Source organism: Podarcis liolepis (assembly GCF_965112155.1).
Source record: "Podarcis liolepis genome assembly, chromosome: 1".
Lineage (NCBI taxonomy): Eukaryota > Metazoa > Chordata > Lepidosauria > Squamata > Lacertidae > Podarcis > Podarcis liolepis.
The window spans coordinates 17,277,721-17,303,063 of record NC_139554.1 but is presented as its reverse complement, the minus strand read 5'-3'; the positions used below and the strand labels follow the sequence as shown (position 1 = coordinate 17,303,063).

Genomic DNA, 25,343 nt, shown 5'->3' with positions numbered 1-25,343 from the left:
CTAACCCAGTGTAGGAAGCCCATTGCTATAGCCTCCCTAATCCTCTGCCCATTGCTACAGCCTCCCATCCTCTGCTTACAAACTTGCCCATCACTTTCTGAGAGTCCACCTCCACCTGAGGTTGTCTGTTCCACTGCTGAACGGCTTGATCAGTAATCCAGGTGCATGAGCATTATAGAACTGTAGAACTGGAAGGGGACCCTGAGGATCATCTAGTCCAGGAGTTGGCAACCTAAGGCCCATGGGCCAAGCCGCCCGCTTGGTCAGCTCCCGTGCACCGTGCTGAACCGGCACAGAGCAGGGACTGCCTTCCATGACGCTGGGCAGCTTCCCATTGGCTGCAGGAAGCTCCTGCAACCAATAGGAAGCTGCACACACCTCCTCTGTGCTAGAAGGAGTGTTTGCACATGTGTGCGTCTGCGGGACCGTGAGCTGGCCCAAGCTGCAAAAACTTTGCTGACCCCTGATCTAGTCCAAGCCCTTGCAATGTAAGAATATGCAGCTGTCCCATACGGGGATCGAACCTGCCACCTTGGCGTTATCAGCACCACGCCCTAACCAACTGAGCTATCAAACTCTCTAGTGTGCTGAGATGCCTTCGCTTAAACATGGACTGTATGTATAAGACACATTGATAATTTCTTTTATTGCATGACGCTCAAGCCAGCCCATTCACCTTCCCACATCCAGTCCTGGGAACTGGGAGTGCGGCTGAAAACACTGTGAATTACCTCTTAGGACAGGAATAGCCAACATGGTGCCTTCTGGTTGCTGTGGATGACAACTCCAACATCCCTGACCATCGGCTGTGTTGGCTGAGCATGATGGGATTTATGGTCCGTATCTGAAGGGCGCCACGTTGACTACCCCTGTACCTGCAATTCCTAGCCCAGTACCTACAAAGAAAAATTATTCCCATGGAGAAGGAAATACGATTAAGTCTCCCCAGAGAGACACCTGGAATAGACTTTTTTCTGCCACTCGGTCCTGAACGTTTGTGAATCCTGTGCCACAGATAAAGGTCAGCAGAGCCTCATGTCCGATAAAAATCCAGTTTTGCACCCATGTTTATATTTGCTCTCGCTGCCACATCAGCCCTGCCTTACACACACAACTGAACAGCCTTGCCTTGGCATGCTTCCAGGGCAACCCTTGCCGCTCGATATATTGCTGAAGCCTGGGGTGGCTTACCTGCAACTCTCCCATTATCCCATCTGCTGTGAGCCGGATGTGGGCAGCCTGTGATGCTGTTAGACTCCATCTCCCATCAGCCCCTGCCAGCCAGCCAGGACAGTGGTCAGAGGTGCTGGGAGTTTGTAGAGAATTGTAGAGTTTGAAGGGATATACCCCCAAGGGTCATCTAATCCAACCCCCCTGCAATGCAGAGGTGTGGTCTGGCAACATCTGGAGGGGCCACAGGTAAGCCATCCCTGAACCAAGCAGCAAGGGAAGGATGGTGCATATCCTGCCTTCATACATTTAAAGCATCACACGCGCACACCCAAAACGAATAGCTGGAACTGTAGTTTAAGGGTGCTGGGAATTGTAGCTCTGTTGGGGTTAAGCTACAGCTCCCAAGGTGCTTCAGGCGTATGGTGTGTGTGCACAGCTAGGATCTGTACCGTCCTTCTCTTGCTGCTGTTGCCGCCACCGCCTCTGTGATCTTAACCACTTCCCAAAATATAGATAGGTAGCCGTGTTGGTCTGCCATAGTCAAAATAAAAAAAATCCTTCCTGTAGCACCTTAAAGACCAACTGAGTTAGTTCTTGGTATAAGCTTTCGTGTGCATCTGGTATCTGAAGAAGTGTGCATGCACACGAAAGCTTATACCAAGAACTAACTCAGTTGGTCTTTAAGGTGCTACAGGAAGGAATTTTTTTATTTTCCCAAAATATAGTCAGTGGTCTTTAGCTTAGCTGTGAAGCTATGACAGTATAGTGCCTTGACTGTAAGCTCAGGCGTATTCCCTTTTTTTAATTGTTTCCTCTTTTTTCCAGCCATCAGGCAAGAGTTGAGTAGAATCAGCACGACATAATGGCCATGGAACCATCAGGAAGCCACATAGGATGTGAAAGGCAACTGGAACGTTTCTGAGCATCCCAAGACCGTGCAAGATGGTGAAAGAGGACACCTGGCTCTGTCTTTTGTTCTTAAATCCTTTTTATTAGCAGACTCAGCAGACTTTGAGGCTTGCTGATGCCTTGGATTTGCTTCATTAAAAAAAACAACAGAGAGAGAGAGAAGTCTTAAAATCTTAAAAAAAGAAAATATTAAAATTTAAATTTCTGGATTTTTTAAAATTTCATCTGACAATGCACATCAGAGTTGGTCAGCCTTTTTTGTATTTTGTATTTGCTTATTTAAATGTATGACTTTTTTTTAGTATATAGTAGGTAAGGAAACACGTGAACCATTCGCTTTTACTAGATGACTTCAGAGTAATTTTACTGGTAGACTGCAATGTAAATGAAGACCTTTTTTTTTTTTGCCAACAAAACCTTATTTGTGGCATCGCCTGAAGAGGCCGAACGATGCCCAGCTGTCAGACAGCAAGTCCCTGGTCTCAGAGCTATCACAATATTACAGCGGTACATCATTGCTTCACAGTATCTGTGTTCATATTGGTAATAAACTGTTCATTGTCCATGTGGCATTGCTTGGCTTTTCTTTCATCCCTCTGCAGCACACTTGGACTCCACTGTGCTTCTTAGCAAAATCAGGGGTAGCCGTACCCTGGAACCAGCCTGGCTCTCCCAGAGCGTTTTGTTTCTGGTCCCTGGTGGTGCTAGAAAAATGGGGTGTTGTAAGAAAGTACAGTTGTTTACACTTTGACGTTGCGATGGCCCAAACTGACCATGCAAGGAACTTCACTAACCCTGCTGCCTCCCATCAAAGTACCATTATAATCATAATCATCACAAACTGGAAGATCCACATTATAAGTTGCATATATGCCGTGTGGTCTCTGAAACCACCCCCACTTTGTGTAAAAACAGCCCTATGGGCCTTGTTGTTGGTGTCACCTCCAGGGGCTTCCTAGCCAGCAGTGACCCATGACGGGGCCTTTTCAGTGGAAGTTCCCCATTTGTGGAATGTTTCCCAAACTTGGGTCTCCAACTGTTTGTGGACTACAACTCCCGTCATTAGCAGGACCGGTGGTCACAGGTGATGGGAACTGTAGTCCAAAAAGAGCTGGAGTTTGGGAAACCCTGATCTAGTCCAACCCTTTGCAATACAGGAATCTTTTGCCCAGCATGGGGCTCAAACCCACAACCCTGAGATTAAGAGCCTTATGCTCTACTGAGCTGTCTGTCCCCGCTTGATAATTACAATGATCCCCAGGACTGCTGGAGTCTGTGTTATCCAGGGGAACGGTCATATGATGCATGTTTGCAGGGTGGAATTAAGAATTATTTCCCCCTAATGCAGGCATCTTCAGTCTTTTCCCATATATTTGCATGGTGGTAGCGCTCCCTGTTGCAACCCACCTTGGGTCAGGCTGTGACCCACTAGTGAGTCCTGGTTCTGCCACTGTTGTCCTTGGACATGCTCCCCTAACTCTCTAGTCCTTTCTGGAGGGGCAGGCAGAGAACATGAGGTCTCTGAAAAGAAACATTTTGATCCTGATATTCTAGCATCTTCGGGGGCCGGCGGAAGAGCGGGAGACTTCTCAGCTGGAGAACTACTCTTGTGTGTCTGTCCAGAGGTCTCCCTGTTTGTTGTGAGAAGGAAAGTGTCTCACCTCTCCATTGAAACAACCCTGGAATATAGATGTTGAGCTCACAGATCTCACTGTGCCTAACCATGTCTGATGAGCAATGTAGTTCAAAGCATCAGGAAACCAGCGTGAGCCAGGCTGTCAAACAGCCTAGCAGAGAATAAAAGAAAAAGGTCTGTTAATTTTTTTAAAACTATATTATACATTTTCAGGCCCTTCCAACTGGCTTCATTGTAATATTTCTTCATATCTAAGTTACAAAAACTCCTTGGGTGTCAGAAATATAACATCAGCTCTTATGTGGTTACTGGGCATGCTCTGTTCAGAGAACAGACTCGTTTATGTTTGCTTGGATGGGGGAAGTATACAGGGTGCAAAGGTCCATTAAGCTTATAAAGGGGGAAAGGGCAGAGTCCGCAGCTATCGAGAGTCTGGTGCCAGCTTGCATACTCTCTTCACCCTTGAGTAAGGACCGATGGAGTCATCAAAAATGAAGTCCCAGAGAACTCGAACCCAAGACTGGTGCTGAGGCAGGGTGTCATAATATTCTGCTGCTATCTTCTTTACCTGCAAGAGCAAAAGAAATTTTTTTCTCCACTGTTCGTTTATCTGTGAAACATCTATCTTAGAATGCATTTGGACACGAGATTTCTAATGCTGCTTTAAAGTGGCAGTACCTGCTGTGTTATGAAACTCTGGCCTTTGACCAAGAGCGCCGTGTCACCCTAAATTTCATTCACATCAGTGAGTGTGGTGTGACACAACGGCTGACACTTGTGGATGTGTTGCCACCCTTTATGCACATGAACACTTCTGTTCTCCCATGATTTACCCATTGAAACGGCAGGAAAGAACTGCATGCCAAAAAAACAAACAACACCCCACCCTTGAATTTTGACACATGCAAAACGAGCACAAAACTCCTGTGTTTTTCTGAGTTAACAGGCTTCCAAGATGGGCCCCGCCCCCCGGAAGCAGTTAACGTGGAAATGTGTGCTAAATTTCTGCAGTGGCTTTTACATGGCGTGACAGATGTAAAAACGCTAAAATTGTCGTGTAAGAAAACGTCCGGAAAACGGAATAGAGTGCTGTTTGAATGCAAGCTAATAGAATTTATGCCAAGAGTAAACCCAATGAACAAATGAAAGCGACCCAGATTACTTTTGAGAGCGAGAGATTTTTCATGGTTCATACACCTTGGAATTCAAATCCCATTGCAGTCAGTCGAGGGGAGAAGGGAAGAGGGAAGGGAAAAGTCCTGTTGGATCCCTCATCCTTTGGCCTCGAGGAGCTAGCAGGGCTCTGTATGTGGCAGAGCAAGAATCTCCCTCACCCCATGGCAGCATTGAAACCTAACCTGAGCATTCATCTGACAGAACCAGGGCAGTCAGATAATTTAGATGACTAATTCTGTTTGCTAGACTGGGAATAGCCAACTGGCAGCTTGAAGGCCCGTTGGCTGGCAGAAGCCCTACCAGTTTTAAGGTGTGCTAAGAAAAAATAATTTTTTTTTTTAAAAAAAGCTCCATTGTTTCTGTCTTTCCCAGTCCCAGCACAGATTTTTGACCTTCACTTGACAGCTTCCAAGGTAAAATGTAAGCCAAAGTTGCAGGAATCTGTGACTGTCCAGGTAGGACATAATGCAGCTTGCTGGATTTGTACTGTGTTTCCTTGCCGATCCGGAACGTGGGTGGCGCTGTGGGTTAAACCACAGAGCCTAGGACTTGCTGATCAGAAGGTCGGCAGTTCGAATCCCCGTGACGGGGTGAGCTCCTGTTGCTCGGTCCCTGCTTCTGCCAACCTAGCAGTTCGAAAGCAAGTCAAAGTGCAAGTAGATAAATAGGTACCGCTCCGGCGGGAAGATAAACAGCGTTTCTGTGCGCTGCTCTGGTTCGCCAGAAGCGGCTTAGTCATGCTGGCCACATGACCCGGAAGCTGTATGCCAGCTCCCTCGGCCAATAAAGTGAGATGAGCACTGCAACCCCAGAGTCGGTTAGGACTGGACCTAATGGTCAGGGGTCCCTTTACCTTCTTGCCGATCCAGACCTAGGACAGCCTGCCCCAGACTACAACTTCCACCAGTCCCATCTGCCATGGGCCTTGTCTTCCACACTCCCCCCTCCTTGTCCCATGCTTCATAGCAATGGAGCAAACATCTGCAGGAAGCCCAGTTGTTGTTCACTCCAGTTCAGTGCTAAGCCATGGGTTTTCCTGGAGGAAAGCAGCAGGGCAAACTGAAGTGTGCCTGAGCCCATGGCGGGTGAGTCAGAGAGGATGGGAGTTCTAGGCCAAAACATCTGGTGGGCGCCAGGTTGAGAAAGGCTGCCCCACGTCTAACCGCAGTTGGGAGCAGTTGCATACTACCCGCCTGCCCCATGGCTAATTCTGTGAGCAAGCAGACAGAAAGTGGGGAGAGCAGATCAGAAAGTCCCAGGTTCGAACCCCTGCTTCTCCAGGTAGGTGGTGGGAGAGTTCCCTGCCTGGAAACCCAGACAGCTGCTGCCAGTCAGTGTAGACAGCACTGAGCTGACTAAGGCAAGCTCCCTGTTGCAGGCAGGTCCATGGGTCAGTCTAGCAATGGCTGCTGCCATTGGATTGGAACAACCCTTAGCAGAAGTATGCCTCCGAATAGAAGATGCAGTGGATGGTCACATACGCTCCTAGATGCTTTCTGGATAAGCTTCCACATAATTAGATGCAATCCTAGAAGTTTGGGGAAGCTATGGCGGTCTCCAGCTCCCGTCAGCCCCAGCTGGTGTGACCAATGGCCAAGGACGAGGGGTGGTCCACAGATGCCCCATTCTGCACTGCTACACAAGTCTCAGTGTGATTCAGGATCCGTTCCGGTTTTGGATGGTTGGTTAGGAGTGAAATTAGGAGGAATGAATAGCGCAGAAACAGTGTTTTATAGCAGGAAAGGTGTAGAGAACTCAAACTGACTAATGGGCTGGATCTTCCTTCCTGCCACGTCCCTCACCCTGTGGGCCAACTTTGAAAGCTGGTTAAGTCCCATCTACCTACTCATCACCTGACACCGGGCGATAACTTCAAAGGAAAGAGCTCTGGGACTGGCTTTCTGCATCCATCAGAGGACTGGCACAGAGAGCCTTCCCTTCTGAAGTCCATTGGTAAGACATTTGAAAACTATGGAGAGTCACAGAGGCAAAACCATGTACAACAATAACAAGAAGGCTCTTCCTTTCCTTTTGTCACCTTAACAGTCAATGATATACATTTGCCACCCAATTACTGCATTTCATAAAGTCACAGAATTGTAGAGTTGGAAGGGACCACGAGGGTCGACTAGCCCAGGCCCTGCAAAGCAGGAATCCTTTGCCCAACGTTGGGGTCAAAACCACAACCCTGAGATTAAGAGTGTCATGCTCTATCAACGGAGCTATCTCAGTGCCCCATCAGGAACAAGCAAGAAGCAGACCATGCCAAGGAAACAGTGATACGGCTATTACTGGCTTCGAACGGGTTATAAAGCTTGTTCTGGAACTCTGCAATTAAGACAAATCACTGGGCTGGCAGAATTCGACTTGTCTATCTACATTTGTGTGCAGCGACTGTCATTGCACAAGCCAGTTGATTTGTCACTGCGGAAAGGCACTCATTTAATAAGTTACTTATTTGTCCCCAGGGCAATAACCTGCCTGAAAGTATGACAAGCCCTATTGTATTGCTTGGGGGGTGGGGGGAGCCGATCGCACCGCATTCCACAAAGTAGCTGATAAGACTGGGCTCTGTTGGGAACATGTGCGCAGGAAAAGGGAAGGGGCCAGCTTCTGAGCTAAAGAATTAAACGCACGACTGCAGTTTATATACCCGGATTTGTGTCTTTTTAAACATACATCAGGGGTGGGTGGGTGTCAACTGGGACCACTGCACATGGGGAAGACAGGTTACTTTTTTTATTTTAAAAAATTATTTCCTCCTGTATCACAGTCCCAATGAAAATCCCCTTTCCCAAAGCAGCTTTTCTTGCAGATATTAACTTTTGGGTGTAGGGAACCTAATGCAAGGCACAGAACTCCCTGCATGCCACAGAACTGGGTGTGGGTGTGTGTATGTATGTCCAACTAAGTTATGCTCAAATTAAAGAATCAAAATCAGTCGTGCTCACATATTTGCATGAAGTCTATTGAATGAGTTGAACTAACATTGGATCTGTAGCCCTTTTTTAACAAAAGCCAGCTACCTAAAAAACCCCACCTTGCTGTGCTTATGGGGGAAGCATTGGTCACACTAAAGTCTGTGTTTGTTTTTCCTTTTCCTTTTCCCCTCCTCAACTGCTGTTTAAACAGACGCAGAAACAAAATGGAACACTGCTACACAGACATACAGTGGTGCCCCGCAAGACGAATGCCTCGCAAGACGAAAAACTCGCTAGACGAAAGGGTTTTCCGTTTTCTGAGTCGTTCCGCAAGACGAATTTCCCTATGGGCTTGCTTCGCAAGACGAAACGTCTTGCGAGTTCTTGCGAGTTTGTTTCCTTTTTCTTAAAGCCGCTAAGCCGTTAATAGCCGCTAAGCCGCTAATAGCCGTGCTTCGCAAGACGAAAAAACTGCAAGACGAAGAGACTCGCGGAACGGATTAATTTCGTCTTGCGAGACACCACTGTACAAGTAATATGAGCATGCATTTGACCATTCATCCACCTTGACCCTTAGTCTGTTACAGCAAGTGTTGCTCAAACACGTTTTCTTTCCCGGCCTGCTCTTTTTATCCACTTTCTCCACAACATGCAAAATCTTATAAACCTCCATCATGTCACCTCTTCTTTGCTTTTTCCCTAAACACTGCAACCTTTCTCCTTAGGGGAGTTGCCCTTTTCTGGACCCTGATGATAAATGACACTTAACTGGTTACACACTGTTATTGTTTTGCTGTGCTTTTATTTCATGAATGTGTGCTTATATATACTACTAAACTTAAATTAAGTTATAATTAAAGAAATGGAATTCAGAATGTTAAGAAAAGTGAATAAGATGACCATAATTGGAAATTGTTTTAGTTTAATAATGATATTGGAAAGCTGTTACTTTTAAATTACAAGGAAATTCAGAAGAGAGGGATTTGAGGAAGTCAACCAAGATGTTTAAAAAGTTGGATTTGTGAAGAATTAAGTTTGTTATTATTGTCTATTTGTTTATTGTTTCCCCCCTTTTTCTTTTCTTTTTTCTTTCTTCCTTTTTCCTTTTCTGTTTTTTGTGTATCATTTTGCTTTGTGGTTTGTGTTATTGCGGTGGAAAATTTAATAAAAATTTATTCGGTATATATACTACTAAACTTAATAAAAAAAGATCTGGGAAAAAGCAGCACAGAGTGTCTTGAGGTTGCATCTATTTGCCAGTACAGTGGTACCTCGGGTTACAGACGCTTCAGGTTACAAACTCCGCTAACCCAGAAATAGTACCTTGGGTTAAGAACTTTGCTTCAGGATGAGAACAGAAATTACGCAGCAGCGGCAGTGGGAGGCCCCATTAGCGAAAGTGGTACCTCAGGTTAAGAACAGTTTCAGGTTAAGAATGGACCTCCAGAACGAATTAAGTACGTAACCAGAGGTACCACTGTACAGTGGTACCTCTGGTTGCGAATGGGATCCGTTCCGGAGGCCCATTCGCAACACGAAAAGAACGCAACCCACAGCAGCACGTCTGCGCACGCGCGGGTTGCGATTCGCTGCTTCTGCGCATTCACGTGATGTCATTTTGTGCCTCTGCACATGCGCGAGTGGCGAAACCCAGAAGTAACCCTTTCCAGTACTTCTGGGTCACCGCGGAATGTAACCTGAAAGAACGTAACATGAAGCGAACGTAACATGAGGTATGACTGTAGTAACATAAAGGTAAAGGTACCGCTGACCATTAGGTCCAGTCATAAACAACTCTGGGCGTGCACGCTCATCTCGCTCTATAGGCCGAGGGAGCTGGCTTTTGTCCACGGACAGCTTGCGGGTCATGTGGCCAGCATGACTAAGCCTCTTCTGGTGAACCGGAGCAGCGCACGGAAAGGCCGTTTACCTTCCCGCCAGAGCAGTACCTATTTATCTACTTGCACTTTTTGGCGTGCTTTTGAACTGCTAGGTGGGCAGGAGCAGGGACTGAGCAGTGGGAGCCCACCCCATCACAGGGATTCGAACTGCCGATTGGCAAGTCCTAGGCCTATAATTCTCCTCACTGCCCTCAGATTCCTATGAAAGCATCTTTCCTAAGGCCTAGAAGGTATTATTTTCATCTAGAGTAGTGTTTGCCAAACTTAGTTCTCCAGGTGGTTTTGGACTACAATCGCCCTGTTTTGGGAAGTTTTTGATGTTTGAGGTTTTACTATGTTTTTATATGTGCTGTAAGCCGCCCAGAGTAGCTGCTATCATCATCACCATCCCACCATCTCTGACCAATCGTTTTGCTAGCTAGGGAAGATGGGAGTTGTAGTCCAAAAACAGCCGGAGACCCAAGTTTGCGAAACGCTGATCTAGAGTATCTTTGGTGCTTGGGGTTAAGCCAGCTACAAAATAGTGTCTGTCTAGCAATCTGCATTCACTTACTTTATGCTGTATATTTAAATACCATTATTCCCACTGCATCCCCCCAAGCAGCGATGACATTAAGGTACAGGTATGAGCAGGGAGGCTCCCAAACACAACAACGCTGGCTTATCGCATTTCTGAAGTTAATGCATGCTACTGTCTAAATAGATGCCTTCCTACCAGGTCGTTAAGTCCGGAGTCTAAAATTACCTAACTGCACCACCACCTCTAATTTCAGGATTCAAGAGCCACTTTTCTTTCATAAGCTGCATATGTAAACTAGCTTCACAACCTTTGGCTCGTCCAGATGTTGCTGAACCACAACTCCCATCATCCCTTGCCACTGGCCATGCTTGCTTGGGGCTGAAGGGTGTTGTATTTCAGCAACACCCAGAGAGCCAAACCTGTTTGCAAGGGTCAAAAACTCTAGAGCTTACCATTGGCAGCTTAGATCCAGGAACGCTGGGGAAATCGTGGTGCTCCATATGATAGCCCACGTTAAAGGTGATCCAGTTGAGGGGTCCGTAGTAGGAATACGTTTCATACCCTTTCAGGAACATATAGTGTTCTGCTATGAAGTGCCCCGAAAAAGGATGCAAGCCCATGCAAAGCAACGTCCCTGATATTAAATAAACAACAGGCTTCAAACCCCACAGGTAGCAGATGATCAAGTCGACAGAGAACTGGGCCAAAGCGTTAAGTATTTCCATCTCGGTAATTGTTTTGGGGTTGATGTAGAGCGGTCTCAAGGCATAGAAAAGGGGTTGGAAGACAAGCCAGACCATCTTCCGAAAGGGAGTGCAGAAGAACCAGCCCTCAAAGTCCGTGGGGATGTCCACATCCAACGAGTCTCCGCCAAGGTATCGGTGGTGGTCTATGTGGTACTTCTTGAAGGAGGCCGAGTAGGGGAGTCCAATGGGCAAGTTGGCAAAGACGGCAAACCACCGGTTCCACTTGATTTGCTTGTTGCCAAAGGCCACGTTGTGGGAGATGTCGTGGATGGCCAGGGTCATGGAGTGGTTGATGCAGCCCCCGAAAGCATAGGCCCAGAAGAAGATCCACTTCCAGGAAAGGTCCCTCACAAGGTAGCAGGCCAGAAGCTGGGTGAACACCATCCCCGTCACTATCCATTTCAAATAGGGATCTGGCCCCATGAGAGACTTGATGGCTGGGTACTTCGCTGAGGAGGAAAAGAAACACAAATGCAGTCAACACTGCCTGGAATCCAGTCGTGGAATTGTGGTGCCAACTAGACAAATCCCTCTGCCCCTAATATCCATCAGGCTACCTACCTGACATAAACCAGGCCTCCACGAAGGTTTGGCCCACCCATTAGACAAGGTGAGGCTACTGCCTCAGGCGGTAGGATCCACAGAGGCAGCAGATCTGGCCTCCAAGGAATACATTGCCCGCTGCTGCCACCATGGTGGCAGCAATGGCTGTGGCGTATTTCTTGGAGGCTGGACTTCTTGTCTCCCCGGCAAACACCCCACCACCCTCCATTCTGCCAGTACAGCATCCTCACAGTGAATAGGAGCTGCTGGTCTCCTCCCACCCATAGGGAAGAAATGGTGGGGGCTGCCCTGCCTGGTGTGGTTCAGAACAGGCCTCTTTCTCCCCAAGGACAGCCTGGAAGCTTCTGGTGAATGGTGGCTAAGCAATGTTTTCAAACAGACAAGTGAACCGTATTTTTCGCTCTATAAGACGCACCAGACCACAAGACGCACCTAGTTTTTGGAGGAGGCAAACAAGAAAAAAAAAAGATTCTGAATCTCAGAAGCCAGAACAGCAAGAGGAATCGCTGCGCAGTGAAAGCAGCAATCCCTCTTGCTGTTCTGGCTTCTGGGATAGCTGCGCAGCCTGCATTCGCTCCATAAGATGCCCTTTTTTTTAGGAGGGAAAAAGTGAGTCTTATAGAGCAAAAAATATGGTAGATGTTGACAGGATGGGATGGGAAGGGGAGAATCCAGCAGCTCCCCATCCCTCCTCTGCAGCTCCCTGCATGGAAGGGGGACTGGTAGCAGAAGAATCCTGCAAGAATTAGAGACAGATGTGCAGCGCAGTGGTGGGAATCAGAGATGTTGTTGCCTGGACTCCCTCTAGTGGCATCCAAGAATAGAGAAGTGGAGGAGAAAATCCCACATAGCCAAGTGTTCTCTGCACATTTCATTCTCAGCATCAAGCTAGCCCTTCTATTTTCTCAATAAGCCTCCCTCTAGCTGGTTTCCCTGTCTCTTTGGCTGCCAGGACTGAATTGACACCATTCCATTCAGCTGCTGCCCCATCAAGTTCAGACCCTCCAAATTCCCCTATTTTCCAGGGACGTCTCTGATTTAGAGAAGCCATCCCAGTTTCTGATCTGACCCCAGAATGTCCCACTTTTCCTTAGGATGTCCCTGTTTTCATTGGAGAAATGTTGGAGGGTATGGCGTTATCTGACCCCTGAGCCATCTGAAGGGAAGTTTTTTTTTAATGTTTAATGTTTTATTATGTTTTTACATGTGTTGGAAGCTTCCCAGAATGGCTGGGACAACCCAGTAAGATGTGTGGGGTATAAATAGTAAAATAATCATTATGGAATGGGAGGTCCCTATTTTCATCGGAGAAATGTTGGAGGGTATGCAAGTTACAATTAGTGCTCCTTTCCCTGGTCCAGACCTCCTCACAGGGTATATTGGCACCCAGAGTGCAGTCCCAGCATGAAAAAAACAAAAACACACACAAAAACCACATTTGTGGATTCTGAGTTACTGAAGTGAAGCCTGAATTGCAGGCTAGCTACACTTGCTGCAAATAAAATAATGGCCTAGTTTGTCATAAGGCAGGTTCTTGTGTCCCATGGAGGTTCTGTACAGCCAGCATGTTTTTATCTGCTATAATCACCTGAGGTCCTTCTCTGTGTGCCCCATCCATGGGAGGACCAGAGGGTGGGAACACGAAAAGGGGCCTTTTCAGTGGTGGTTCCCTGGTTGCAGAACACTCTCCCCAGGAAAACTGCTTGGTGCCATTGTTGCCTGCCTTCAGCTGCCAGGCAAAAACAAACCTATTTAGTCAGGTTTTGGGTTTCTAATTGAGAGGGTAGTGGGACTTTGTGGTGTTCAATTGGGGTAAAGGTAAAGGGACCCCTGACCATTAGGTCCAGTCGTGACCGACTCTGGGGTTGCGGTGCTCATCTCGCTTTACTGGCCGAGGGAGCCGGCGTACAGCTTCTGGGTCATGTGGCCAGCATGTCTAAGCCACTTCTGGCGAACCAGAGCAGTGCATGGAAACGCCGTTTACCTTCCCGCCGGAGTGGTACCTATTTATCTACTTGCACTTTGACGTGCTTTCGAACTGCTAGGTTGGCAGGAGCAGGAACCAAGCAACAGGAGCTCACCCCGTCACAGGGAATCGAACCGCCAACCTACTGATTGGCAAGTCCTAGGCTCTGTGGTTTAACCCACAGTGCCACCCCTTCAGTTGGGGTAGGTAGGACTTATTTACTTTAGATATGCTTCCAGAGGAGTATTTTAGTTTTCGCTCATTGTTGTTGTTTTTTATACCTGATTTTAATGTCTTTGTTAGTTCCATTTTCAAGGTGTGCGCTTCTTTGAGGGTAAAAATGTGACTAATAATTAACAGCAACAAGATACGGAGTCTTAGCAGTGTGGCCTGCACGAGGGGTGGGCGGTGAGTGGGAGAAATTGAAATCGCATGAGGACTGAAAAGCAGATCCCATCATCGCCATGTGAACCTTTTGAATGGTGAACGCACGCACTGCTGAACTGAATGTGAGTTCATGCATCATGCCCCAACCTCATTTCCCCTTTTTTAAAGAGCCGGATGAGTCGGTAAATCAGTTGCCATCCTTTCTCAGAAATCAAAAGCTGCATTGTTGCCAGGAACAATTTACAAAGCCTCCATTCTGGGTCTAAACAGCACCCAGTGCAAAAAATAGTATTTCACTAATATTATTCACAAGTTGCCTCAAGGTACTTGTGTAGCACAATTAACAAGCCTACATATATGATACCATACCATACCATACCATACGGTATCTTTCTTCTCATTGTCCCATACAGAACAATGAAATGGAAAAATCTACATAAGACTCTCAAAAACCCCTAAAAACTCCCAAACCCCATTTTAAAATACAATATACTCCTATAGAGACTCCTTATACTGCGTTTAAAACTAATTAATTATAATAATTAATGCTAATTAATGATATGATAATATTAATTAATATTAATATGCTAATTAATGATAATATTACATGTGATGATGACAATAATCCATTGTGACAATATACTTGTTGCATCAAAGACAGGCCTCTTGAGGAAAAGGTGATAGGGAAAATTCCTTACAATCGTCATTTTTTTTGTTTTTTAAAAAGAAATGATTCTTATTTCATTGCATTCCCTGTGATTTGATTTGGCTTTACTTATCTCTCTTTACTTTGCTTGCTCACATGAGCCAATTACTATTCAGGTGAGGCTCACAAGCTTTAAAAGTAGTCGGCTGAATCCTAGGACAAAAGCAAAGGGGCAGAGTACCTGCAATAAATGTCTGATTCTTTTCCGTTCTTGCCTTTTGGCTCGTTGTGATTATAAAAGCATCAAAGTGTTAGGGCAGGGTGAGGCCACTGATCCTTCTGTTGAAACTGAGCAACCAGCGTCCGAGAGGCCGTGCCGTTAAACCTAATGAAATTAGTTGCCTCACATCCTCTGACCACTGACGCTGCATTTCTGCACACGCAATTCAAATGGTAGTGAAATCTTTAGTCAAATGGAGTCCCTTAAGAGAACAGGTGAGGGACCTTTGGGGCTCGGCTCTGCCCACAATGATAGCAGGAGATCAATGGGGCTTGACAGCACCACACCCAAGCGGGGCTTGCTTGCACAGAACCCTTTGTGGTGCTTTAAAGCGGAAAATCTGCTTTGCCTTACACAGGTGGGGCAGCTGTGGGGAGGCTGGGGAAAGTGGCCATGCAAGCTAAATTTGAACATTCAATTTGGCTGGAGGTTTCCCATCCCTGCTTAAGAGAATAGTAGTTGGTTTTAATTATTCTTATTTCGGATGGTTTAAATCATTCTTTTTGTAAGAAGCTTTGAGGTTGTTGTTGTTTACAATGAAACCTTATATAAATTCAAATAAATAAATAAAATGCCAAGTTTTCCAAGCCTTGATTTACAAAGGACATGCATCAGCCTGATTCTGGTTTTTTTGTTTTTTTCCTGACATTTCTGGTTCCCTCCCCCCCCCCCATTTTTATTTTTTGGATCTATCATTTTTTATTTTGACAAAGTAATAATCATAAATAAGGAAGAATAAAAATGTGCACTCCACCACCGAGACCATTCCATTGCAATGATCCAACCTCCCAAAATTTCAACACCTCTTGTGAAGGTTTGACCCCTTTCCGTTATAACAGTACAAATTCCTTCCATATCTCCTCAAAATCATTTCTCTTGTGTATTCCCTACCTTACCTCAACGGAACTGGAAAAAGTTTAAGGACTATTTACAAAAACATTGTAAGCTGTATGAGTGTTAAGAAGGGTGCAGGACTGAAAACAACATGGCACCAGCAATTTAGTTGAAAGAAAAATGAGAATAAGTGAGATTTGAGAAATAAGATAAACTTTGGAATAACATTATGTCTAAATTAAGTATTTGAGTATTTGATAAAAATGTTTAAAGTCGGGGACATAATATTTGAACACTACAAAATAAGAGTTGAAATAAGGCGATAAATTGCTGTTTATAATTCTATAACTGGGAACGCAGGATTGGGAGATGTGAGGAAGTCCAAAAGCTTAAGAAAAGATGGAGGTTGGATACTTGATTTTGTTGTATGTTTTTTATTATATGTTACTTTTTTTGCTTTTTTCTGTTTTTCTTTGTTTGTTGCATTTTGGTGATGGTTTTATATGTGTTTGGTGAATTTAATGTTTAAAATGCTTAATAAATATCCTTAAAAAAAAAAAAAAGAAATCACTGGGTTAAAGCTGACCGAAAGTCCAAAGGTAGCATTATTGTCAATTTACAACAGGGTGGAAGGTTTGCAAGCTATGAAGGACATGCTCACATATTTTATTGACAGCTGCATGAATCATGATAGCTAGAAAGTGGAAGGCGCAAGCAGAATATAAAATGGAAGAATGGTATAAAGGGGTGTGGGATATAGGCTATTAATGATAAATTAACATGAGCCTGATTCTGTTTTGGTAAATGACATGGAACATATTTTTTCAAAGACCGGCTCTTCAGAAATGTCTGGCATGTCTAAATTACAGTGGTACCTTGGGTTACATATGCTTCAGGTTACAGACACTTCAGGTTACAGACTCTGCTAACCCAGAAATAGTGCTTCAGGTTAAGAACTTTGCTTCAGGATGAGAACAGAAATTGTGCTCCGACGGCGCGTCAGCAGCAGGAGGCCCCATTAGCTAAAGTGGTGCTTCAGGTTAAGAACAGTTTCCGGTTAAGTACGGACCTCCGGAATGAATTAAGTACTTAACCCAAGGTACCACTGTATCTGTGTGTACTGCCCTCCCCCTTTTCTCCCACCTCTCTCCCCCCCAATCTCATAATGCCTATGACACCCACGTCTCACACCCAAAGCAGCTGACCTACAGGAAGGACTCTGTGACCTGAAAACAGAGATGTTATATGTAGCTTTGTTATCCATTAAAATCTTTCAATAAAAACATTTTTTTTTATCATAATCGTAAAAATATATCTGTATATATGTGCATGCACACATACATGCATATGTGTCTATGCAGTGTGCAGTGGTCCTGTTTAGCCTTCCACCCAGCCAAGCCCTACTTCAGGATACTCTATTTGATTCCTCCACCCACCTGGTTTTCCATTTTCCCCAGCCAGGCAATAATCAGTCAGTCTTCCCTGGCCACTGAAAATAGCCAATACTCATTAGGCTGTTTGGAGTGTGCATTTCATTTCCCAGCTGCCCTAGCCATCTACCTGAATCTAAGAGAACGAGGGAGGTGCATTGATCTGACCTGCACCAGAACCAGGGGTGACCCCAAATCAGCTAAGGGGGCAGCTTGACGTAGTTTTTAGCACTTCCGAATGACCACTGCCGGGTGACATTTGATTGCAGGGGAGTTCATGATGCGAAGTCCACCTGGGAGAAAACCACGCTTAAGGCTCCTAATGTCAGCACTGCCTGGGCTCAGAGATATGTGCTAGCAGTTGTTGAGCCCAGCCTGTCTACTCTGACTGGCAGCACTTCTCCAAGCCCTCACAGACAGGACGGATCTAGGAACTAATAGCCGGGGAAACACCAAGATTTACAGACTCTCACCTAAGAGATCTACAGCAAACCTTTTCAGAACTAAAATACCCAGCAGATGAAGTTAGACAACAGATCAACAGAGCCAGACTGATACCCAGAGAGAACTTGCTGCAAGACAGACCCAAAAAAGAAAATAACAGAACACCTCTAGTCATCACATACAGCTCCCAAGTTAAAACAGTACAACGCATCATCAGAGATCTACAACCTCTCCTGGACAATGACAGTTCTCTTTCTCAAGCTCTGGGAGGAAGACCTTTCATTGCCTACAGACAGCCACCCAATCTTAAACAACTCCTAACCCACAATAATACTACAACCAGACTTAACACGGACACTGTCACCAGAGCCTGCAATAAACCCAGATGCCAACTTTGCTGCCACATACACCCGGACAACACCATTACTGGCCCCAACAACATCACACATACCATCTCGGGACTATTTAATTGCTCATCGTCTAACATTGTGTATGCCATCAAATGCCAACAGTGTCCTTCAGCTCTCTATATTGGACAAACAGGCCAAACCTTACGCCAAAGAATAAACGGACATAAATCTGACATCAAGAATCACAAAACAGAGAAACCAGTAGGAGAACACTTCAGTCTCCCAGGACATTCTATACAAGATCTCAAAGTAGCTGTTTTACTACAAAGGAATTTCAGAAATAGACTGGAAAGAGAAGCTGCTGAATTGCAACTCATTACCAAACTTAAAACCATGGATAGACCTGGTCTGAACAGAGACATTGGATTCTTATCTCATTATACATGACTAAGCCATTTCTCACCTTCTCACCCCTTGCCTTTTCCTGTAAGACCTATTACAGTCGTTAAGAGTCGTCAACAGGCTCATCTCAGCTATCTGCCAATCTCCCATTCCCACCACCCTTCTGAGTAATACCCCTCCCCACCTTCTCACTATATAGAAGGATCTGGCAACTTCTGTTTCAGTGTATCTGAAGAAGTGTGCATGCACACGAAAGCTCATACCAAGAACTAACTTAGTTGGTCTTTAAGGTGCTACTGGAAGGAATTTTTTTATTTTGACTATGGCAGACCAACACGGCTACCTATCTGTAACAAGATTTACAGAGTTTAAGAGGGAAATGCTAAGAAGGATGCCCCCAAAACAGCCCAAGGAGGACAGTGACCTTGGAATCCTGACTGCAGGTGGGACATGGAAATGGAATAGAGCATCTTGGAACTGAGGATGGCTGGCAGACTGGAACTCGGAACATTCTGTCGCAGGTCCCAAGAGATAGTGCAAGATTACCTGATGCAATCAAGTGATGGGAGCAGCCTTAAAGGACTCATTCCTCATTTTTTTGTTTTTGTATGTTGCTTTGAGTTTTCTTTCCTGGGGAAAGCGACCAATAAATATAATAAGCAATAATAATTGCTCATTATTTAATTTCACCAGCAGGGACACAGTCCATTGCATAGGAGCCAACTTCTGGGGCTGAGAAGTCTTCACCCCCCAAAAATGCGCTGGGTCATGTATTTGCTTATGTAGGGCAGAAGTGACCTGGGTCCTCCCCCCAAATATTTTATTCCAGTTGGCACCCCTGATCCTGTATGTGGCTACTGAGAAGTCTCTGAGTCCAATGGGGCTTACTCCCAGGTAAGGATTGCAGTGCAATGCGAATTAGGATGATATCTTTAAATCACTGAGGGCTGGTTTGAACCCAAGTCACCCCATTTCTAAAGCTAGTCCCCTAGATACGGGACCATCGGCTGGGTGAGGACTGCAGGGCCTGCTCCCTTCCAGGGCCTTTTCCAACTGGCCCAGGGGGCGTGGCCCAGGCCCTTTCTCCCGGCTATAAAGGGACTCCTGCTGCAGGGAAGCCTCGGACCATCGGCTGGGTGAGGACTGCAGGGCCTGCTCCCTTCTAGGGCCTTTTCCAACTGGCCCAGGGGGCGTGGCCCAGGCCCTTTCTCCCAGCTATAAAGGGACTCCTGCTGCAGGGAAGCCTCGGACCATCGGCTGGGTGAGGACTGCAGGGCCTGCTCCCTTCCAGGGCCTTTTCCAACTGGCCCAGGGGGCGTGGCCCAGGCCCTTTCTCCCAGCTATAAAGGGACTCCTGCTGCAGGGAAGCCTCAGACCATCGGCTGGGTGAGGACTGCAGGGCCTGCTCCCTTCCAGGGCCTTTTCCAACTGGCCCAGGGGGCGTGGCCCAGGCCCTTTCTCCCGGCTATAAAGGGACTCCTGCTGCAGGGAAGCCTCGGACCATCGGCTGGGTGAGGACTGCAGGGCCTGCTCCCTTCTAGGGCCTTTTCCAACTGGCCCAGGGGGCGTGGCCCAGGCCCTTTCTCCCAGCTATAAAGGGACTCCTGCTGCAGGGAAGCCTCGGACCATCGGCTGGGTGAGGACTGCAGGGCCTGCTCCCTTCCAGGGCCTTTTCCAACTGGCCCAGGGGGCGTGGCCCAGGCCCTTTCTCCCAGCTATAAAGGGACTCCTGCTGCAGGGAAGCCTCAGACCATCGGCTGGGTGAGGACTGCAGGGCCTGCTCCCTTCCAGGGCCTTCTCCAACTGGCCCAGGGGGCGTGGCCCAGGCCCTTTCTCCCGGCTATAAAGGGACTCCTGCTGCAGGGAAGCCTCGGACCATCGGCTGGGTGAGGACTGCAGGGCCTGCTCCCTTCCAGGGCCTTTTCCAACTGGCCCAGGGGGCGTGGCCCAGGCCCTTATTTGGAACAAACTTTTGGGGAAGCTGGGAAGTGTTCTGCAGTTGCTTCCCTGTTCCAATGTGTTTTAAAATGTCCTCAAGCAGTCGGTGGCAATTTAAATTTGTATTTCTTTTTTTCCTTTTTTCTCTTGCTGGGGGTGGGTGGGTGTAATGGATATTTGGTTGGGGATTAATTTTAGTGTAATTGTTCTGTTTTTGTTTTCTGTTGTTTTATTGGTTCTGTATAGTTTGTGTTTCGTTTTTAAGGGGTGGGATCAGGGCTGCCTGGGAGTGAGGCCCCAGCCAACGCGATGGCTGGGACAAGTTCCACAGGGGGGGAAGCACTGGGACATCCGATCTCGGTGATCATGGGCAGGAGGCGGAGTTACGCTAAGACCAGACCATGTCATTACCGAGGAGGCAGGTTTAGTCATTGTTTGAAGACTATCCCGGCCTCCGGGTCTGGCCTTGACCAGATGGATACTGGAATCAACAGGGGAAACCCACATAACCTGAAGGTGTTGCTGTGTAATGCCAGGTCAATGGTGAATAAAACCACTGCCATCCACGACCTGATTGTGGATGGAGGATTTGACCTGGCTTGTGTGACAGAGACCTGGTTGAATGAGACAGATGGGCCCGTCCTTGCTGCCGCTTGCCCACCGGGTTTCTCTTACGCACAGCAACCCAGGTCATGTGGGCGGGGAGGGGGGGTTGCAGTGATTTTTAGGAAGTCATTAGTCTGCACCAGGCGTCCTACTGGGAAGACCCAGTTTTCTGAGTGCATGTTCTGGAAGTTGGGCAATAGGGGCAGTACAGGATTCCTTTTGGTGTACCGACCTCCCCGCTGCACCAAGGATTCCCTGTCCGAGCTGCTTCAGGTCGTGGCGGATGTTCTCCTGGAGACACCTAGTTTGGTTGTCCTAGGGGATTTTAACATCCACGCCGACACGACCTTACAAGGGGCCGCTCGGGACTTCGTGGAAAGCATGGCCTCCATGGGGCTGTCCCTGAATAAGTTGGGCCCAACTCATAGTCATGGACATGCCTTAGACCTGGTATTCACCTCTAGCGACGTGGGTGATCTGACACTAAGTAAAAATGAAACCAAAGAAGTGCCATGGTCAGATCACTTCCTGGTGCAACTGGACTTCTCCGCGACCCTTCCCCTCTGCAGGGAGGTGGGACCAATTCGGATGGTCCGCCCCCGCCACTTAATGGATCCAAATGGTTTCCAGAGAGTGGTAGGGGATGCTTTATCCCGTGTTGATGGCCTTTCAGCTTATTCATTGGTGGCCCGCTGGAATGCGGAGTTAACCAGGGCTATCGACTGTCTGGCTCCGAAGCGCCCTCTCCGATTGCATGGAGCCCGGACAGCCCCGTGGTTTTCTTCGGAGCTGAGGGCGATGAAACAATCGCTGAGACGGCTAGAGCGTCGGTGGCAGGAAACTCACTCCGAATCTGACCGGACACAGGTTAGAGCTCAACGTCGAGCCTACCAAGTGGCGATAGCGACGGCGAAGAAGACTTTCTTCACCGCCTCTATTGCATCTGCAGAAAATAGTAGCAGGAGACTCTTTCAGGTGGTCCGCAATTTAACAGAACCACCTTTACCATCGGGGCCTTGTAAAGACCCCAAGATCTCCTGCAACGATTTTGCAAAGTTTTTTGCAGATAAAATCACTCATATTCGGAAGGAGCTAGACACCACCGTGGGAGCAGGGCTGGGGCGGGAGAGTGCTAGAGCCCTGTCTGGTCAAGTTGCATGGAATCAATTTCAATCCGTTACCCCCGAGGATGTGGACAGGCTGCTTGGACGAGTGAAACCAACCACCTGTCTCCTTGATCCTTGCCCATCCTGGCTTATAAAAGCTAGCCGGGAAGGGCTGGGCGATGGGCTCTGCGGGGTGGTGAATGCTTCCCTCTGTGAGGGAACATTCCCAGATCCGCTGAAAGAGGCGGTCATTAAACCGCTTCTTAAAAAACCATCTTTAGACCCGGCCAGTATGGCCAACTATCGCCCAGTCTCAAATCTTCCATTCTTGGGCAAGGTGATTGAGCGTGTGGTTGCTGAACAACTCCAGGCACGCCTGGAGGATGCGGACCATTTGGATCCCTTCCAATCAGGGTTCAGGCCTCATCATGGGACTGAAACTGCCTTGGTCGCACTGGTTGATGATCTCCGGCGAGCTAGGGACAAAGGTGAGAGTTGTTTCCTAGTTCTGCTGGACCTCTCAGCGGCCTTTGATACAATCGACCATAACATCCTTCTGGACCGTCTAGAGGGGTTGGGAGCTGGGGGCACTGTTATACAGTGGTTTCGCTCCTTTCTCCTGGGCCGTGTTCAGAAAGTGGTGGTGGGGGATGAGTGTTCAGACCCTTGGGCCCTCACTTGTGGGGTGCCTCAGGGTTCCGTCCTCTCCCCCATGCTTTTTAACATCTATATGAAGCCGCTGGGAGAGATCATCAGGGGGTTTGGACTGGGTGTCCATCAATATGCAGATGATACCCAGCTCTACCTTTCTTTCAAATCAGAACCAGTGAAGGCGGTGAAGGTCCTGTGTGAGTGCCTGGAGGCGGTTGGAGGATGGATGGCGGCTAATGGATTGAGGTTGAATCCTGACAAGACAGAAGTACTGTTTTTGGGGGACAGGGGGCGGGCTGGTGTGGAGGACTCCCTGGTCCTGAATGGGGTAACTGTGCCCCTGAAGGACCAGGTGCGTAGCCTGGGAGTCATTTTGGACTCACAGCTGTCCATGGAGGCACAGGTCAATTCTGTATCCAGGGCAGCTGTCTACCAACTCCACCTGGTACGCAGGCTGAGACCCTACCTGCCCGCTGACTGTCTGGCCAGAGTGGTGCATGCTCTAGTTATCTCCCGCTTGGACTACTGCAATGCGCTCTACGTGGGGCTACCTTTGAAGGTGACTCGGAAACTACAACTAATCCAGAATGCGGCAGCTAGACTGGTGACTGGGGGCGGCCGCCGAGACCACATAACACCGGTCTTGAAAGACCTACATTGGCTCCCAGTACGTTTCCGAGCACAATTCAAAGTGTTGGTGTTGACCTTTAAAGCCCTAAACGGCTTCGGCCCAGTATACCTGAAGGAGCGTCTCCACCCCCATCGTTCTGCCCGGACACTGAGGTCCAGCGCCGAGGGCCTTCTGGCGGTTCCCTCATTGCGAGAAGCGAAGCTACAGGGAACCAGGCAGAGGGCCTTTTCGGTGGTGGCGCCCGCCCTGTGGAATGCCCTCCCATCGGATGTCAAGGTGATGGACAACTACCTGACATTCAGAAAACATCTTAAGGCGGCCCTATTCAGGGAAGCTTTTAATCTATGATATTTTAATGTCTTTTGTTTTCTGTGGAAGCCGCCCAGAGTGGCTGGGGAAACCCAGCCAGATGGGCGGGGTACAAATAATAAATTATTATTATTATTATTATTATTATTATTATTATTATTATTATTATCTCTGTACTGTAAACATGCAAAAAAGAGTTGAAAATGCAAAAATGGCCCTCAGGTTAGGACACAGAGAATAAAATGGCCCCTGCCGGGGGAGGGGGCGGTTGGATAACAAAGTGTGTTTTGCATAGTGTACCGTGTGGCAATTTCCCATGTCATGTTATGAGAATCGATAAAGGAAGGAAGGAAAGTATGGCAGAGGTTGGGCAATTTTTCACTGCGCCCACAGGCTATGAGAAAGAAAAAAAAAGCTACATCTATTTAGCTATGGGTGTGGTGCTGGCTGGGCAGGACTTTGAATAGCTACAGAACATGACCTGAAGACTAAAGAAGTCAGGTGCAGTGATCAGATTAGGTCTGTGGAGAGGGCAGCTTTGAAGCAGTCACTGCCTCCCATGATAATCTGACTCATCAGCCAACTGAACTGTGTTATAGGGTTCTACTCTGACCTTCCTGGAGGAGGAAAGGTATGGGACACACTGACACACACACACACACACACATACACATATACATATACATATGTGCGCACAACAAGAATAACAAAAAAATATATGCCTCCATCCTTCTTTCACAAGGAAAGTGTCTCTGAATGTTACCAGAACTGTCTCTCAGTAACCAAATTGGAGAAGTGGTTTCAGAGGCAACATTTCGTGCTTTCTAGGAACATTTTCAAGAAGGAACACTGGCTGTCGTAAACTGGATGGGGAGACTATGGGGAAATAGGGGGTGAGGGGTGCACCCCAACCTGGGAATTTCCTTCCTTCCTTCCTTCCTTCCTTAGCTTTCCATGACAAGCAAGAATTATCCAGGTGAGTCCCCCCGCCCGCCCATTGCGTACAAATGCATGAAGAGAAAAGACTTCACCCGTGGGATTTCTGCTTGTCACACAGCAGCCCCTTTCCAGGGGGAAAGTTTGCAACCTGAAGCGTGGCAGAGATGGGGGAGAGAGAGAGAGACAGTTCGCTATGCCGTGTATTTCTGGATCTATAAGGAAATGCGGGAAAGAGAAGCGGAGAAGACGATGCAAACTGGACATGACAGGAAACGCTGCCTGCCTAAGGCGTCGTCAGAGTCAGGATTTGCCCCCATCAAAGCCCTCCTTTCCGCGCCAGGACCCTGGCTCTGTTCGGAAAGCAACAGCAACGAAAAGAGAACCCGCAAGCATGTGCAGAGTTCATTATCTTCACACACAGCCAGCCCTCCGAGCAACACACATAGGTGTAGCCAGGATTTATTGGGGAGGGGGGTGGACAGAACCGACGTATCTGAGAAGAGGTTGTTCAGATTGTTATATATTTTTATTTATCTATTTTATTTGGAGGGGGAAGTTGCCCCCCTGCCCCCGGCCACCCACCCCTGGGATTAAAAGGCAAAGCGATTTTGACAGAGGGCCTGATCCTGGCGGAGAATTAACCCCTAACGCCGTCCGTTTCTAGGAGGAAAGAGGTCTGGAGCAAGAAAGCAGAGGGTGGTGGGAAAACGAGGCGGGCAGTGACCTCCCAGGGGGATCCCGAGGATGGCTCACCTAAGATCTCTTTCCTGCGCTGCGTGTGGGGCTGCTCCGTGTAAACCCACTCGAAATCCTCGCGGGTAACCCTGTTGCCCATCGTTGCCGCTGCCGCTGCACCTGCCTGCTGGACGGCTAAGCGC

General features: G+C 47.5%; 2 protein-coding genes across 28 annotated transcripts in view; one reads left to right on the top strand and one right to left on the bottom strand.

Annotated features, from left to right (window-relative positions):
* EVL (Enah/Vasp-like) overlaps window positions 1-2,645 on the top strand; it is a 154,817-nt gene extending 152,172 nt beyond the window's left edge. For all 27 annotated transcript variants that reach the window (XM_083517727.1, XM_083517726.1, XM_083517725.1 and 24 more), the window contains one exon: window positions 1,999-2,645. In XM_083517727.1, the coding sequence (XP_083373853.1) occupies window positions 1,999-2,036 (38 nt within the window). In that variant the 3' untranslated portion in view covers window positions 2,037-2,645. The remainder of the gene's footprint in view (window positions 1-1,998) is intronic.
* Window positions 2,144-25,343, bottom strand: DEGS2 (delta 4-desaturase, sphingolipid 2). Its single transcript, XM_083519861.1, has 3 exons — window positions 25,219-25,343; window positions 10,689-11,431; window positions 2,144-4,286 (listed from the first exon to the last, which is right to left on the bottom strand). The coding sequence occupies exons 1-3, from the start codon at window positions 25,298-25,300 to the stop codon at window positions 4,140-4,142; spliced, it is 972 nt and encodes a 323-aa protein (XP_083375987.1). The 5' UTR covers window positions 25,301-25,343; the 3' UTR covers window positions 2,144-4,139.

What these genes read in the sequence shown, in the direction of transcription:
- DEGS2 (XM_083519861.1), bottom strand. Translation starts at nt 25,300, where the DNA reads ATGGGCAACAGGGTTACCCGCGAGGATTTCGAGTGGGTTTACACGGAG. An exon ending in GCGCAGGAAAGAGATCTTAG is followed by an intron (nt 11,432 to 25,218) that starts GTGAGCCATCCT and finishes TTTCCTCCTCAG; the next exon opens with CGAAGTACCCAGCCATCAAG. An exon ending in CTGGATCTAAGCTGCCAATG is followed by an intron (nt 4,287 to 10,688) that starts GTAAGCTCTAGA and finishes TTGCTCTTGCAG; the next exon opens with GTAAAGAAGATAGCAGCAGA.